This window comes from Rhipicephalus microplus, chromosome 3 (assembly GCF_043290135.1).
Source record: "Rhipicephalus microplus isolate Deutch F79 chromosome 3, USDA_Rmic, whole genome shotgun sequence".
Classification (NCBI taxonomy): Eukaryota; Metazoa; Arthropoda; class Arachnida; order Ixodida; family Ixodidae; genus Rhipicephalus; species Rhipicephalus microplus.
In genome coordinates this window covers 157,645,798-157,664,272 of record NC_134702.1, presented here as the reverse complement: position 1 = coordinate 157,664,272, position 18,475 = coordinate 157,645,798, and the positions used below count along the sequence as shown (strand labels likewise).

Sequence of the window (18,475 nt, the reverse complement as noted above, 5' to 3'; positions counted from 1 at the left end):
TTATGAGAGACAGCGCAGTGGAGGGCTCTGGAAATTTCAACCACCTGGGGTTCTTTGAAGTGCACCCAAATATGAGCACACGGGCCTACAGCATTTTCGCCTCCATCGAAAATGCAGCCACCGCAGCTGAGATTCTATCCCGTGATTTGCGAGTCAGCATCTGAGTACCTTAGCTACTAGACCACCGTGGCGGGGCTGCAGGGCCATGAATATAGTGAACTAGTATATAGGCGTCAACAAGAGGCGGTGGAAGGTAGGAAGTAGACACGAAGCGCACGATGTAAGAAAGTGCGTGAGTGCTACCTCTCGTTTAGTTCTTGGAATGTCCGCTGGATGTCCGTACTTCTATATGCTGAATATATGATGAAAAGATGCGAGATGGCACTACTTGGAGTATTCACTAGATGTACGGACGGATAGATGGACGGACATAAAGACAGATGCATGGATGGACGCATGGATGGATGGGCGCGCGGACGAATGCATGAACGAACGGACAGACGGATGCTTCACTCCACTATTCATCATACACTCCGTGGATATGCTGTCATTTTTTAAGAAGGTGAATAAACAGCAAGTGAGAAAAAGATTGAAAGAATGAAAAAGCAAGATATTCAGCGACAATGAAACAAAGTTTGATTACAAATAATCTATAATTGTAGCACATTGCAACAAACTATAGTGCAAACACAAAGACCGAATTTCCGAGAACGAGAAATTTACAAAAAATAATCTCCGATAAACGCCTAATTTCCTCCTAAAAAGTAAACTCTGAAAAACATCTTTGGAGTTTCCAAAAAAAGAAAAGAAGAAAAAGCTCTAAAAGGGAGCCCTTTTTGTTAATGCTGCTTGCATCAATGTGTACGCTCAGGCTGCAGTTGGCAATGCTCGTCAAAGGTGCAGTGACCTCAGGCCGGCGCAGTAACAAGCAAATAATGCTCAACGCTGCTTTTTCTTTACTGATCATTTGTGTGTACGTTTTCGTGCACCGAACCATAAACATAGAGAGTTCGCGGTTCTCGCATTTCTTTATATGAAGCCGAAAGTTTTCGTGGCAACAAACAGCGAGTGTTGCCAATTGTTTAGATTTCGCAACCTGCGGCTAACTCGCTGAGCAAAGTCACAAGCTAGTGGGCGCAAAATAACGTACCTTGATAAATATAAGCACTGGACGCTCAGTAAATCCTGTAGACGATGAAGACTAGCCCGACTTAGAGCGTTCACTTATAGTTACAGTCGCACAAAGAAAACGAGCAGTGCTGTAGTCACTTCAGAACTAGCTCATCAAACATGGATTCACGGTAGGAAGCAAAGGTCTAATACTGAAAAATGTACTTCCACAATGGCCACGATAGTGAAAGGTGCTTGTGGGTGGGAGGGGGGAACAAAGTGTCACATAACATTGCCACATGAAAGAATTCAATTTCCGTGTTTAACATATGTGGATGATTTCTGAAGGTGATTTTGCGGATTGATTGATATGTGGAGTTTAACGTCCCAAAACTATTATATGATTATTAGAGACGCCGTAGTGAAGGGCTCCAGAAATTCGGACCACCTGGGTTCTTTAACGTGCACCCAAGTCTAAGCACACGGGCCTACATCATTTCCGCCTCCATCGGAAACGCAGCCGCCGCAGCCGGGATTCGATCCCGTGACCTGCAGGTCGGCAGCCGAGTACCTTAGCCACAAGACCATCGTGGCGGGGCAAAGGTGACTTTGCCTAAGGATGCCCGAGGCCTATCAACACCTACTTAAAGAATAACTAAAATCTGAGAGGCAATCATGTAATAGAGAGATGTTGTCCCGCGGTTATGTGACAACTTGAAGTGACAGCATTGGGTGCGTCACGAACGACATGCTGCAGACCAATGCTGTCTATATTGTGTAGCTTACCCAACAACGAGTTATCAATAGAAACAGGTGGGGAAAAAAGGCAAGTGCTATTTAGCATAGTGGCAAAACTTTGTTGCATGTGAAGTCTTGTGCCACATGCCACCCCACGTGACACGTCTTTGGGACCACTGTTCTGGAAGCTGCCGTGAAAATTACGGCCGCGTACTAGATTTCACTTCAATAATAATCTAAGCTGGTGAAAGCGTTGATGAGTTCGAATTTTTATGCACCTTCGCTTTAAACAAAAGCGTGAAAGGTGGGAAAAGTAAAGCGTGGCCTAATTGTGAAGCCTATTACTACAGGTTCAGGCTTAATAGCTTTGATACTGTTAAACGGTGTCGACGAACTTCAGTTGGTGTAGCGGCGCAGTCTAAAGAGTAAGAAAGGTGTATAATGAACGGACACAATTTTTGAGAAAGATTGCTGGACCCTTAAGCTGCACCTTTAAGGGTTGAATGCGATAGCGAAATCCGGCCCTTAGTGTGACCTTCAACCGCTAAGTGTATAGTTATTAATATGTTTTGTTACACACACACACACACACACACACACACACACACATACATACATACACACACAAAGGCACTAAGGAGGCTCTGAAGGGCTCGTCCCCAGTCAGGTGTGCGCGCTCGCGCGTCTCGCTTATGCTCCTATCAAACTGCCAGGGACAGCACAGCCTACGGGTGGGTAAGGCCTGCGCCTTCCTTTTTAATCCTCACTATCATTTTAATCCCTCCTTACTCCCATGCCTAGTGAGCCACTGTTGAGGAGTCGCAGTATGATGCAGACGGTTTCGGGGTTCACTTTTATCTTCTCTCCTCTCTTTCAAGAATCACTTACTACTTCTCTGCATACAAAAAGGCGTTAGTGAAGACCAACGTGTATTCTATCACGGAGACGCGTAGATAGAAGTAAACTGCATGAGAAGTCATACCTAAAATAATTCATGAGCTACCATTGGAGCTCGTGGTGACATATTTGAAACGCAATCATTGCAAGTTACGCACAACTGTTTCACGACTTCTGGCACGTAACGCTCTAGAGATCATCGCTCGGAATCACCACACGCTGACCAACACATGATAAAAGATTCGTAGGGGTGCCGTGAAGACGCACTCTTTCAGGTTCAACGACACAGACAATCAAAGTAAAGCCGTTGCCAGGCGTCGCGCCCAGTAGGCTCCACGACGGCAACGCTGAGATCTTTGACGTAACCATTACTAGCATGCCGTCACTCAGCGCCGGTGGCTTGGCCAGGGGTCCTGCTAAATCCATCGCAGTAAAGAAGCAGCGTTTTCAATGCCTCGATTGTGTATGCCTTGGTGTGGTGTTTGCAGCCAAAACAAAATAACTTATTCGCAACGGACGCCATTCACTTTTCGCTTAACAAACTTTTGCGCTTCTAGCTATCCAGCGAAGGTCAAATCTCAAGCTTGAAGTTTATGTCACTACTCATTAACACCAAACAAGATGGCAGAAGTGGTTGCCACATCGCTAGCATATGTGTCAACGAATGCTCCAATACATCATTTGTGATTTTGAGGTGACCATCTGGTGTAGCACATCATCAAAATTAATTAATCAGGTTTTTCCAATCAGATTCTGAGGTGGACTACAGGCAATTGCTGTGCTGCCCCACGCGAGCGATTTCATGCATTCTCGCAATAAACCCAACTATATTGTACACCGCGAAGCGCTAGGTGATACGCCACAAGAGAAGCATGTACTTAATTCCGTCGCTGAGCAAAACTCAGGGAAATTAAGACATCGTAATTTTCTCCCTATCACGACATCTTGAACCTGCCCAACTTCACGTATAATGATGAAGTGATCACATGACATTGTCGCTTGGTCAAAAGTGGATCGGTCACCAGAACAGTGCAAAACCCGTTTCCGGGCAAAAAGCTTCCAACCCTGCGAGCTGTTTCAAACCACATTAAGTGCACACAGTTGTTCGACGTTGGGGGATCAATAAATTGATTTAAAGAAACATACGAGGTGGCTTTCGCCATCTTGTCGCCATAAACGAATGCATAAAGAATCCTGTGATATTTAGTATCAGTTTCCTTCTCCGCACACCATATCCGCATTTATTATAACCGCCAATATTGCAGATAATGAAACCATTCTTCGACCTATACAAAAAAAAGCCCTTACGCATCTCCCGCAATTTGCATCACAGTCTCGAATACAAGCGTAAAGATTTGTCAAATAGTGGCCTTCATCTCGTGCAGGTATATCACCGGAGCTGTGGAGCGCGTCGCCCGATACCCTGCCCTGGTGGACGAAGTTGCCAGGACTGCTAAAATCGACCGGGCAGAATTTGATGTCTTGGAACGAAACCGCCTGATGAAAACACGATCAATGGATGGTTTCATGCGTACATTTTGGGGTCGTGAAGGAGCGAGTGATCTGCCACCTTGCCGGCGAAGACCGCATGCAATTGGACGAACTTAACGAGGACTGCTGGAGTCTCGTGCACCGCGACCTTGTGACCGACGACGTCAAGCCCGACGTAGCCCAGCTTGACAGTGTGTTACTGAAGAAGCGATCAATAAAGCTATGTCTCCACAATATCTTGTCGTAAAATAGGCATCTGGGATGTTTGTTTCACGCAATTTAACGTCGCACACTGGGCTTACAACATATCTTGGATGTAAGTGCAATGCTAAAATTCTTAGAAGGTGTCTTAAGGAAGGCAGTGAAGGCCAACGCGATGCCTGGTTTGCAACAGGTCCACTACATTGAGCGCACGCATAGCACTTCCGTCAATGTGAAACACTTTCTACGTTTGATTTGTTTGAACTTTCTGAATCTCTCTAACCAATCTCTCTAACATCAATAAGGTGCAATGTAATTGTACACATCCTCTACTCTAGAATAATGACACACCTCACTGAAAACAATATATTAACTAATGTTAAACATGGGTATCGAAAGGGGTTCTCGTGTACTACACAACTAGTTAAATTTTATGATGATCTGGTATGCACCAATGATTCAGGGGGGCAAACTGACTGCATCTACTTATATTTCCGCAAGGCATTCGACACAGTAACACATACACTCCTTTGCAACAAACTTAAATTACTAAATATTGATTCTGCTGTCCTGAATTGGATTGAAAATTATTTGTGCCAGCGCCGGCAATGCGTCATATTAAACGCAAAAGCTCTGATTATGTTGATGTGACATCAGGAGTTCCACAGAGTTCACTTTTAGGGCCACTTTCACTTTTAGTTTACAGCAATGATATTTCAGCAGGTTTTTCATCACATATTAGATTGCTCGCGGACAATGTTGTTGTGTATAGACAAGTAAAGAATGTCAGAGACCTTACCCAACTGCAAACTGATTTGGAACATGTTCAAGATTGGTGCTCTACGTGGAAAATGAACCTAAATAATAAAAAGTTTGTCTATGTCTCTTTTACAAAGAAGTGGAAACCTATGAAAACAGAGAATACTTTAAACAATGAACGTCTAAAAAGAGCAGATAGTTTTAAATATCTAGGGGTAGTCTTGTCATCCGACTGCTCGTGGAATGCGCATGTAGATTATGTGGTTTGTAAAGCTGCAAAGGCGCTAAACTTCATCCAACGCATTTTAAAATCTTCGGAACTGAACTTAAAAATGACAGCCTATTTACCATGTATACGACCGATACTGAAATACGCTTGTGCCATGTGGAATCTTTCGCAAGCCACATTGATTGATAAAATTGAAAAAAAAATTCAAAACTGGGCGGCCGCGGCCAGGTTCGTCTTGGGACGGTGCAAGAGAGGGGAGAGCTGCACTCAGTTGAAAAATGAGCTTGAGTGAGAACTGCTTTCCTCACGTCGGCAAAACCTGCGACTGAAGTTCTTTTTTCAGATATGTAATGATAAAACAGAAATTATAAAGAAAAATACAATAAGGAACCTTATTACCTTTAATCCAGAACTGACCACGTTTTTAAATTAAGAGAATTACGCACCAGGACGAACCTGTTCGCGAATTCATTTTTGTTAGAATTGTTAAAGAGTGGAATGGATTGTCTGCTAAGCAACTGTGCTGTAAGAATGAAGAATTGTTTATGTCGTTTCTGTAACCCCCCCTGCTGTAACGCCTTTGGGCAATGCGGGGTAACCTTTAAATAAAGAGTAAAAAATAAAGATTGTTATGCAACCTGGAAGTAAAGGATTAACAACCATTACAATGCTGCTATTTCTGAAAAAAGAAGCAAGAGTGAAATGAAGTGTACATAGAAGGAGAGCGAGGAACAGATAGTAAATCAAATTTGCAGGAGGAAATAGAGAAACAGAAGGACATGCAAAAAAGAGGAAGCAAGAAATAGAGAAAGGGAGAAACAAAGCGAGTAAAAGAAAGATAGAAAGAACAAGAACAACGAATTGAAATAAACAGATATGAAAGAGAAAAGTACACCAAGGATAGCCTTGCATAGCTTAACACGCGATGGAAAGAAGACTTAAGAAAGCGCTAGTCTGGCAAAACTAGCTATAGGTTCCCGCGAGCTTTGCATTGAATCACTTTTGAAGCCACGTGCAATAGGCAATATGCGAAATTAACAGCGCCATCTAGTGAACGCAGCAGGTACCCTATCCGCCATTTTGATGCTGGCGAGGCTCGACCACTACGCACGGGCGACCCGCATGCGAGCGTACCACGGAACGTACGCGCTTCGACGCTTCGACTGTCGCAGTCAGATTTTTTGCTGGCGAAATGCCAGTACACTGCTGTGTACCGCTGTGCAAGCAGCGCAGAGTCACAGACAGCGATGGGAGCAAGGTATGTGGCATGAATTACGTTTTTGAAGCGATCATTTAAACGCAAAACAGGGTATGGCGTGCAGAAGCTTTATGGGCACATTCTAGGTTGCATGAATCTCCGCGGTGCACGGGCTGCACGACAGCAATGCAGGACTAACCATTTTTCTGTGTTACTCAGACAGGCCGTGTTTTTATAGGTTTGTCAGCTTTGCGGCTAGGTGTTTTCACTACGTCGGCCCTCTCCACGGCAGTGGTGCTCTTCGATTTACCGTCTCGGACTTGCCGAGAAGCTGTCCGGCATTCGAATTTCCCTATGGCTTCGGGGAATCCTCGGACTACCCGCGGCGAGTCCGAGATGGTAAATCGAAGAGCCCCGGTGATTCTCTGCAGTCGAGTGGAAAGTGCGCCACTGCTGTTGGGGTAACTAGTGTGATAGAACCGAATTGTTAGGACAGGCTGTTTTGTGATGAGATTACACCATGTAGGTAGACGACGTATAAATGTTATTTTTGAAGGTGATTGCGCACAGAGACGTGTAGAGCTTCCGCTACTCCGAGTAACATGCCGTACACGCATCCTAGAAAGGCAACTCGGTTGCTTGTCCGCATTCAGGCTCCGTTGTGTCCCCAAGTACGGTCACCGCGCAGCAATAAAACTGTCATTCGGAAGAGGAGGGCTATGCCCACTTTCGAACAGAAAAGTATCTGCTCAGGCGCTTAACTTCAGTTACCCCAACGTGCGCGGACGCAACTTTTCCATTCGGTCCTCTCTCACCGATATTCCTTTACCAACGAAATAAAATCGAAAAGATAGCGGGGCGCGCTGCCGTAGGTTTGGAAAACTGGCTCCTTGAGTATCGCGAGGGCTTGACTGAATGACGTTCTGCATGAGTTCAGAGCGCGGCAGTTCCATTTTTTCGTGAGACGGGATTCATTCTCTGCATTTTAGTCTCTTCGGCTCAGTTGTGTTGCAGCTGTTTGGTTGTGTTGACTCACCTCACCTGAAAAATGTTTCATGTTGCATTCTCAAACATACAGCTGTGGAGGCAGCCATAACTTAGTTGTACGGGATGCTGTATTTTGGCTGCCTTAGACTCGCAGATCATAGAAACCTTTGAAGCTACCTGGAGATAAAAAACAACTGATTTAAATTGCCCCAGTGTCCACAAGTGACTAATGCCTCTTAAGGCTTGCTGTGAAGGGCCATATCTAGGAAAGGCTGCTAGAAAAGGGGAGTGTGCGCAGAAAAAACTGAGGGGGGTGGGTCACATTACAAGTGCATCATTAGTCCTGCAATGCACGTATTAGTGTGACCTCTATTCTTTGTGAGATGAATTTGTGATAGGGCCTGTGTTTGTAAACAACAATCAAACAGCTAAGAGAAACCTAGCTCATGACATCGCACTGAATGTTTGTTTGCTTATATCTTGTAGGTATCCTTCCACCGCTTTCCGAAAGATGCAATGATATACAAGAAGTGGATTGTTGCGATCAAGAGGAATGAAGGCCCGGAATTTCAAGTCGGCAAGTCAACGAAGGTCTGCTCGAAGCATTTTAGGTCATCGGACTTTATACCTAGCGTTGCGAGTTGCCGCAGCCTCCTTCGGGACTCGGCAGTTCTGTCAGTTTTTTGCTTTTTCCAAGGAAAAGAAAGAACGAAAGCCCCCAAAGCCACGTGCTTCACCACAAGTAAGAAGCCAAAACCCGGTTCTAGGCCCAGGAGTGCTAGGCGATGAGCTTATGCATAGCCCAGATGAAGTGAAGGCAGCACCGGTAGGTCTAGAGGAACCCACTAGGCTCAACAGCTCACTTGAAGGTGAAAATGCACGTTTGGCCGAAAGGATAAAACAGAAAAACAACGAAATCGCGCGGCTCCGAGACGAGCTTTGCCAAATCAAGGAGCAGCTTGTTGCTGCAAAAGGAATCATCGGGCAACTGGGCTTCGAAAAGGCGTCCTTGAGTTGCCAACTTGCTGCTGAAAGAGAACGAACGGCTCCCTTCACAGTGGAACGGTTCAAGGACTGCGACGAAGACATGCTATTTTACACTGGGCTGCCAAGCTACAACCATTTCAAGAAACTTCTGGTCTACTTGAACACCGGTGATGATGGGTGCAACGTTCTACGTTCAGAACGTGCAGAAAGCAGTGAACCCAGATCATCGCGAGGGCGGAAGAGAAAACTAAGCACGGAAAATGAGCTGTTTTTGGTGCTAGTCCGACTGCGCCTCGGCCTGTTTGAAGATGATTTGGCTCACAGGTTCTGCATTGCCCAGTCAACTGTGTCCCGAATATGCCCATCGTGGATTAACTTCCTGTATGCCAAACTAGGCCTGTTACCTCTGTGGGCTCCTAGAAGAATTGTAGATGCTACAATGCCACCCGAGTTTAAGGAAAAGTATTCATCGACTCGAGTAATCCTGGACGCCACGGAAATACAGTGCGAGGTGCCATCATCCTTGTCCCTACAGTCTACAACGTACTCCCCATACAAGTCGAGCAACACATTCAAGGGACTCATCGGCGTCCTGCCTAATTGCCTTGTCGCCTTTGTTTCAGAGCTTTTCACAGGATCCAGCTCAGACAGAGAGTGTGTGATCAGGAGTGGTTTTTTAGACTTGAAGTTTGACGACGAAGATGCTGTTATGGCAGATAACGGCTTTCGCATCGAAGATCTCTTGGAAAAGAATGGAGTGAAATTGAACTTGCCACCGTTCCTGAAGGGTGGCACATTCTCACCTGAGGAAGTGAAATCTACAATGGAGATTGCTGCTTTGCGGATACACGTGGAGCGGCGGATACAGCGGATAAAGGCATTCCACATTTTTGATAGACCCATACCGTTAACCTTGGCTCCACTGATTAACCAAATTTGGACTGTGACGGCAATCCTGAGCAACTTCCAGTCTTCTCTCATTCAACAGTCAAGTGGCAAACCGCAACAAGAGCCTTAGATGTGGCAAGCTACAAAATTACGCCCTTTCCCACGAGGGGATTCCTGCGAAGGATGCGGAGCGTAACGGGGCTCCATCTGAACAGCACTTTGCGACTTATCACAAAGTATATATTTTTGCAATGCACCAATGAAGTGCAAGAGTTTTTTTTTCAGCGCACGCACTTGCTTTCACGAGACGAGCCCGCTTACACTTTAAAAGCTCTGAAGCGACAGTGTTGCTGGTGTCCTCCTGGGCCGGCACGAGCCCCGACCATGAGATGGCTCCTGGAGCGACAGTGTTGCCGGCGTCTTCCTGGGCGCATGCGCAGGTGGCATGCGGACGACGGACTATGGAAGGACAGAGCCCAAGCCTAAGATGCATTCGCAGTTACGCTCCGCATCTAAAAGAACACACAGCACTTGGCACGTTTTAATCCACCGACGACTGATGATTGACTGGTTGTGAGGTGTAACGTGCCGACGCTACACAGGCGATGAAGCGCGCCGTAGTGGAGGGCTCCGGAGTAATTCTGATCACCTGGGGGTCTTTAACGTGCACTGAAATCTCAAACACGCAGGCAATTTCACTTTCCGCCTCAGTCCGTAAAGCGGCTGCTCCGGCCAGGAAACGAGCCCACAAATGGAGGATGACTGCAGGATCAAAAGGGAGATGACAGCACGGACCGTGAAACTGGTAATCTGCAGCTATGTGACTTGAGCACTCAGGGGCGCCACGTGCGCGAACAAAAAGCCTTGAGCAAGAAGGCAATGTTGTGCGCTGTTAAGTTGTTGCTCACTGTGTGATTCGTTCAAAGACGTAACCACCAAACTTGTACTCACCGTGTAAATACATGTACGTTTTTTTCCTGGTCATCTCCGGACACCATTCGCGCTACCAAAAGTCTCCCGAACCTGGATTCACAGCAGTACTTTGTCAAGCTCTATTATTATTTCTTCGCTCATTTGTAATCCTTCCTTATTGTTCATATACTGTGTTGTGTTTGTTAACCTACCTCAAGTTGACTCTCATTGTAACAAATCTTGCAAAGATTGATTATAAACTGGTTTTGTTTTGTCCATGTGCAGCTCAATGGCAGAAGATGTGGTTGTGTCCAGTCATGACATGCTTTTGGTTACCACAGACTAAATTTTAAGTAATCAAGTCCGAAAAAATTCTCACAAAGGGATTGAGTGGTGCTAGCATGTACATTATAACTTATTTGGATGAGATAAGAATTTAATTCGCAGCATTGCAATGTGGCACACAATCATAGCTTTTCTCCCCCCCCCCTTTAGGCATGTTTCGTTGCCCTTTTTTGCTTTTTTTGAAGCCGTAGCACTTCTGTGTATCACTGTGTATCACATGTTAAAACATGTGGAGCTGTCCCCCTTGCATGGCTTGAAAGGCGCACTCCCTGCGTGCGGAGTATTTCTCTATTTCAAAAAAAAAAGTGCAGGAACACAAAAGTACATGTCCCTTGTGACTCTGTAGCGTGTGGTTAAGAAAACTGCTACGTTGTGTTTGCGTCTCTTCCTGCAATATCACTTAAACTGATGCGTTACAAAGCATCACTATGCCTAAAAATGGTGTTTTTCTGAACTTTCATCGGCGAGATTTTAAATTATTCAAGATTAAATCGAGCGAGTGTGAGCTCACGTACAATATCTATATTCTCTTACACGTATCCAAAACTTTTAAGGGCTCACTAAGTTCTGTATGAATACAAGCACCTGGATGCTGCAAGTATGTACTAAGATTCATTAAACACTGCTTAAAAAGCTTGGATGGGAGTCTAATAATAATAGGTATGACATGCAATCTTTTATCTTTACCCAAAATATGATGCATGAGATTTTTTATTTCCTTATTGTGGTCTCCACAACTTGTGCTGTGGCAATGTGAAGTCTAGTGAAAAAAGTGAATCTGAAAAAATTCTTGCACGAAATCAGCCTGTGTATGTTTGGTTCACAATAAAGCAGCCAATGTTTTTATTTCCACATGTCCGCAAAAGGAAAATTTTTTTGTCTCAAGGTATTATGTTGTGTTGCCTTCTCTGCGTTGAGATTTTGGTGCACGTTAAGATGCCCAGGCAGCCAAGACAATTTGGAACCATCCATCACAGGGCACAGTATTGCCCAGATGCACAAATGGCAAGTAAAGCTCGGAGCGTTATTTTTTTAGTATTGAAAGATCCTCTGGCACGAAGGTAGCACCGAGTTACCTCTTGGCTAGGGTGTGCAGGTATTGTGCACGCCTCATAGGTTAGGTGTAGCTTTGGCGCACTAATCAGCCGAAATCTGGAAGCATCACTGATTACCGCGTGGCAAGATGGGGCAGCATTTGCTCAAAGAAGAAGGCATCAAGCTTTTTGCGCATATCCTCCCACTCGTTCCTGTCGAACCAAATGCGCTCAATGCCAATCCACTTTTCCGAACACACGACAAAATCGCCCCACAAGCAGCCAGTGAGGGCCATCTGCCCAAGCACCTGAGCATAATACTCATGATCTCTGTCCAGCTGCGGTTCACCATTTTCTCCGAACACCAAGGAAAACTTTCTTTTCTTCGCTTCCTCTGGCTCAGAGTCTTTCAGAGAATGGGAGCACTTGACCTCCAACAAACCATATGAAAGTTCTTCCGGGTCGTACACGAGTCCGTCTGGTGTTGCACCCAACCAAGGGCACACAGGGTCTACCACAAGGCCGCAATGCTGCACTGACACATTGTGCCCGTAGCTGTTCATGACAGCTATATACCTATCTTTGGCCGTGTTCTCATTCCTTATGCCATATTGCACCGTACGGACGTGCGTGAGGTCCTTCGGCTCAGTGAGGTTACGGAGGCCCTTCTCCGTCCATGCCTGCCGCCTGACGACGTGGCCGAAAGTTGACGCTGTCAGTCGATTGGCCCGTGCCTGTCGCCAGCGTTCACTGAGCCGCTGCTGCCTTGAGTTCAGCTCGAGGTCCCGAGCTTCTTCTTGTGACAGCTGGATCTCCTGCACAATGTGGAAGTAAACATAGCATGAGAAAGTGCTAGAAACTTTTAACGGCTCAGAGCTTGCATACACTGTACTTTGACTACTAGCAAGACCCAATCAGCTTTCCTGCAGCCTAGCTGGTATGCCAATGTTTGTTTTCGGTACCGTGCTGCACTAAGATTAATAGCCAGTCATCAAAAGACAGATTTAGGAGCCACTTTTAGGAGAGTCAATGGCATGAATGGCAGAACAGCAGCAGCAATGAAATTGTGCTTTTTAATAGGAACAGGCAAGAGAGGAGCACAGTTCCCGGTTTTTTAAGCAAAGCTTGGATAGCTAGGGTTCCATATATTTTTTGCATTTGGATATAGAAGCTCATGACGCTGCAAATGTTTTCAAAGCGCAATACAATAAAAAGAAGTCCACACGTGTGTCCCCTCATGTTCAAAATGGCATATGCAGTGGATGGTGACCGCGCACATAAAAAAACAAAAAAAAACAACGGGGTGTTTGTCGTCCTCGCAAAAGTAGCTAGAGATTTGGGCTTGAGAGTGGCACACACCCCAACCGAGGCATCGGTGTTTGCACCACAGAATGAATGCGCACCTGAGTCGGGCTCCACCACCTGCCGCCGCAGCGTTAGCGCCCGGTCATCCCTATTCTAAAACTCTATTGTTATAATGCAGGTTTGACAAAATCAGAGGACATGCAATCGACAGTGGCCCCAAGTTCGATTAAGTGTAAGTCTTGGTTTACATTACACTGATGCATTGAAATGAATCAAAATACGAATATTGGGTGGTAAAGCTAGCAAATAGCAAATGTTAGCCTGTAGAAGCACATATGAGTGAGACTGTTTAATAACCACACAGCTTAACACCCTTCAAAGCGTAGAACATAAAGCAATGATCTGCACTGATAAAATAAAGCACAGCATTAGTGCTGGGTTTGCCTGTAGTTTAAAATTGCTTAACCACTATCATCACTGGGGCCATTGTCTTGGCATTTGTAACATTTGGTGGAAGCAAATAGGGCATTCATAATTTTCTCGCTCTCTCTTTTTACAGAGAACTGCATAAGAATATTTCTAGGCTGCATGTGCTCTACATCTAGGTCCACCTATTCAGTTAAAAGCATGAATGGTACACACTCCACCAGTGCAGAGAGAAGTATCTTTTCTATACTGCACTTACAGTCAACACCCTCCATTCTTCAGCCGTGAATCTGCCGGGCAAGGGTGGCTGTGAGGCTCCGTCACTAAACAGAGTCAAAGCTGGCACTGGTGTCACGGTGGCTGCCCCTTGCGAAATGCTGGGTGACACCCACGTAGTGAAGCCTGCAGGGAGTTTTGCCTGCTGGTACGACAGTGCAGACCCCGCAGGCGCAGGCCCAAGCTTTGTGTCCACTGACGGCCCCCCAGCAGCAAGGAGAATGGCAGCAAAGTCGAAGGTCCCGAGGCTCTGGAGGTCCTCTCCCGGGCTATGGATCGCTTCAAGGTGTTGCTTCTCCTTTTGCTCCTCAGCCCGCGCATCAAAAAGTCGCACGGGCATTGGCATGCCCATGCCACCCTCACGTGGACTCCGCCAGTCCACGTTCTGCACGGCCATAGGCCTGATGCCTTGTCGTCGGGGGCACCTCCATTGCTGCGGCAACTCGGTGCATGAAAGCTCTGGTGGTGCCTCTTTGAAGCCCTTCTGTTTCAGCAGAACAAGGAGGCGCAGAGCCGCAAGAATGTGGCTGCAGGCACCACCAGCCCCAGCGGGGCACTCACAAGTAGAATCTGCCACTGCTCCACTGTCGCTTTTCAAAACCAAGCTGACTTTGTCCGGCCGGCCACTCTTCTTCTGGCTTAGGTAGCACGTGGCACGTGCATAGACAATCCCGAGACTGTAAGAGCAACAACAACAACAAAAAAGAACTTTGTAAGCTGCACACAGTCAAGTTTGTCATCTTTTTACCGAGTGCCATATCACAAGTAGGAATAAAGCTGTCGTGACACTTGCCATGACAGCTTTATGCAAAGCAACAAGGTTATGCAACCTACCCTCCACAAAGTAATTACTATGTCATTCGGGAAAACCCCTGCGCAGCTGACGTTACAGAGCAATAATACAAAACCTGCATGAAGTGCTTCGATGTGAACAACCTCTAGTGTAACATAAAAAAACACTGCTTTTTATTGACGAGTTGGAAAACCACATGCCAATGCTGCTGAAAAATCTCCAAACCAACATGCACCGAATGAATCAGGTTTTTAAGGAGTCCCACTGTAAACTTACGTTGACACTTGCGGTGGATCAGTTCCGTTCTTTCTAGCTGTCCTTGTAGACCCGTTTAGTCTAAATGTTTAGTGAACAAACTAGCGTACGTCGTGTTTTATACAAAGCAGCATGCGCACTCGTAAAGGCAGCACATTATATTAGACCAGTAATGCATACGTGCGGACACGAAATTTGCGCAAAAAACTGTTTTCATAGTACGAGCGATGTCCTTCAAGGCATGCACACTGCACCACCGGAACAGCTGCGAAGTTCCTGCGCGACCACGCCTGCTGATCGGACATGCTAAAAATAAACGCCAAACCATAGCCTCCTCTTGCCAAGCCATAATGACAAGTTATCCAAGCACGTGATCACGCGTAGTGAAAGAAACACGCAGTGATATGACCGACCTCGCCGAGAACGCCCGCACGACGTTAACATCGACGGCACTATTTGTACGTTGCTCCAAAAGGAAAAGCACTGCATGCTTTCAGAAGGCTACACAAAACGTCGCTTACCTAACTTGTGTCACAGGCGTTGGTCACAACCGACGACGGCAAGGTGTACGCTTCCACGGCGAAGGCATAAGATTTGGTTTGCTGCTTGGATGACGTCGGCGCCTGGTTTATCAGGTCCGCTACAGTGTCGTTCGATATATACGGCAAGTTTTCTAAACAGTTTGTCCACATCATATGTTCGGGCACTGGGAAACGTCTTTTTGTGGCCATCGCAGTAGCTCAGCGCAGTGAAGCGGGTGTTCAGAAGTCGTACGGCCGTACTAGCGAACGCGTTTCCGTCAACCGCTCGCCCACATTAAAATGGCGGCGGGGTCGAAGTGCACAGTGTTGCCAGAGCACAAAGCAATTTCGCATATGATCTATTAGCCGCAAGGAAGCTTTTTGCGCGAACGTGGCTTCTGCGCTAAGCGTACGAGTCGCCTTCTTTTGTTAAACGGCTGCTAGTGAAAACGTTGATGAAAACTGCTTTGCTTCGCCGTGCCACAATTAGAGGAAACACGAGTACAAATGCTGTTGCACGTCATAGTTGCTTAGAAAGGAGAACGCGAAAACTTCTATCGAGAGCAGTATCCGGAGCACATTTTGGAAACGTCATCAGCTTGAAGAAATAACAAGGGGCAAACTTTACAGATCACTTTTTTTCTTCTTCAGCTTTCTTATAGTTGCGCTCAGTGTGCAGCAAGGGACGCAATAATACGTCGGCATTGCGGTTGTCAGCCATTACGCGCCTCGTGTCGACACGCCTGACGTAGACGTTTACGTAAACCCACGCGGCGTGTGCGTACTGGGCCGTACTCGAGCCTTTAACAAGGCGGTATGCACGCAATGGCCGACAAACGGCAGCAATTTTGCATGAGGTCTATACCTTTGGGGCGAGCACCATTCCCACTAGTCCACGTGTACAGACCGGCGCAACGCAGATTCATTAGGTCGCACCTGAAACAGGTTGGAAACGTATATATGTTGGTTGTTTTGGCCATGATGTGTTGGCGCAGCACTATTTTAGTGGATCACGCTCACTTCGGTTCACACAGTTGCGAAATTTGGCTCATACTTCATTTCAGTTCTAAACTATTATTGCTATACTCTACGATAAAGATTGAACTCATCTTGATATAGGAACTGTTATTAATTTATCTTAAAAGTCCTAGGCATGCTCTTACTTTCTTGTTATGTGTGACTAAGCTTTGGTTCCTGGATAATATCATATTAAGAAAAAAAATTTTGCAACATATGTGCTATTGACACAGTGTTATAACTCACTCACGCATTTCCGCTCACCCTAGCAGCATGCCTTTTACAACTTATATAGCTATTCGCCTTCGTAACTTTCTCTTGTCCTTGTCTGGTTTCAGTAAGTGTTCCCTGCGCGCTGGCTTGTATTTGCCCCCAAGTTATGTCTTTCATACTCCGTCATCAGTGATGCTTCTAAAATTTTTACTTGAGCTTGTGTACTTGAAACTAGTTTTTTTGCTTAGCTTTGCAAGATATCGAGCCAAATAGTGTGGGGTTCAAAAACATTTAGAATGATATTATTCCCGCTGCAAATCTCATTCCATGCTTCTGAACATCACTGCACGTTTGCGATATAGCGGGGAAGAGTGCATTTACAGCGCCACCTGCACAAACAGTAACGTCTGTCGAGACAACAGGACCGTCTAATTTTCGCTTATGTCCCGCCTGCACCTTCAGGCGTTTAAGCATCAATTTCATTGGACAGTTGCAACAGGCACCCAATTCACGGTTGCAAGCTAAGGTTAAATTTGTAAAAGAAGTAGAAGAAAAATAGGCTCTGTGGGGATAAATGTGCATTGAATGGGCTGCGTCATGTGTATGAACAGCAACAATTAAAAGACTTCAAACAGAGTCTCCTTGGCAACGGGTTTGCTTCTGCGTTGCCTGGCTTCTAGCTACATGTCTGCGAGCCTCCGCATTGGCAATGTGCCCCATATTAATGCTTTCTCAACTGTTGGAAATATTGTTATTGAACCATAACTGTTTTATTGTTCATTCTAGCTTTACCAACGTTATTTTACACAAATTATTGCTAATTGTGTGACAACTCAAGCAATAATGTTTGTCCGTTTTCGTTAGGCTATTCATTTTTCACTAATCTGGCAAAGTGAGTGTGAGCAACTCTGGTAAGATTTAAGCTTGTGGATCAGAGCCATCGACGTAGATTATCATCATCAGCATCACATCGAGCCGCACAGCCGAAGCGCGTGATCACAGGTCCTCCAGAGCTGGGATGGTCCTTCGCTCCAAGCACAGGTAGCTGCTGCCGGGAGACCTCGCCTGTCTAGCCGTTGGTACGGTTCGAGTCACGACTACGAGATCGGCGCCTGCTCGTTGTTCAGCTAATTTATTGCCTGACCTGGAGAACTGCGCCGGTTAGGTCCGTTCACTTCTAAGACCGCGAGGCATCGTTCAGCGGCTCGCCTCCAGTTCCACATCGACAATCACAGCGTGAGCACTTACGTCTGCTTTTTCGTGATGTCTGCGACATTTAAGGTGGATTCACACGAGGGAACGGAGAAAGAAGTTTCGCAGTGAAATGCGCATCACGTGACCTGCCTGTAATCGAAACGTACTGGTCCCGTCTATTTTGATCCCCCCATTTCATGGTCGTCTGCTCTCGATCGAGAGGATTGAGCATCGAGTCTGTCAACATTGCTCAGATTGGCATGGCTAGGAAGCAGGGTGCCGGCTTACGATCCACATGTTTTAGCTTTGCGCCAACGACCAACTGTGTTTCGTGTGACAGTGGAAGAGGCGAGTGGCTTTTGTTAATTTTCATTCAAAGCGTGTGGCCTGCATGACCACGCAAGTTCTCTGCATAAGCACATGAGTTGAGAGTATCCACGAGACTCCGCGAGCGTAGCTCCGGGCGTGTGCACGCGACGTCTCCGCTGCTGCGGCGGATGAAGCTAATCACGTCACTATTCGGTCCGCGGAGCAGCGGGATTCAGCTCTTCCGTGTGAATATCACTTTAGAGGTGTATGTATCCTGCCACCGTGGTGTAGTGGTAATGGATCTTTTATGTTGACCCGAAGGTGGCGGGATTGTACACCGGCCGCTGTGACCAGATTCCGTTTATGGCAGGCTGTTGAATGCCCGTTCCG

At 46.2% G+C, this 18,475-nt stretch overlaps 1 protein-coding gene and 1 pseudogene across 1 annotated transcript; one reads left to right on the top strand and one right to left on the bottom strand.

Annotated features, from left to right (window-relative positions):
• Positions 1-8,517: 8,517 nt before the first annotated feature.
• On the top strand, positions 8,518-9,909 carry LOC142803407 (uncharacterized). The gene has a single exon (XM_075888528.1). The coding sequence runs from the start codon at positions 8,698-8,700 to the stop codon at positions 9,613-9,615; it is 918 nt and encodes a 305-aa protein (XP_075744643.1). The 5' UTR covers positions 8,518-8,697; the 3' UTR covers positions 9,616-9,909.
• A 2,001-nt stretch (positions 9,910-11,910) lies between these two features.
• On the bottom strand, positions 11,911-15,562 carry LOC142803031 (uncharacterized; annotated as a pseudogene).
• Between the last annotated feature and the right edge of the window lie 2,913 nt (positions 15,563-18,475).

Bases quoted from the DNA above. Each gene is read 5' to 3' on its own strand.
- LOC142803407 (XM_075888528.1), top strand. From the start codon at position 8,698: ATGCTATTTTACACTGGGCTGCCAAGCTACAACCATTTCAAGAAACTT.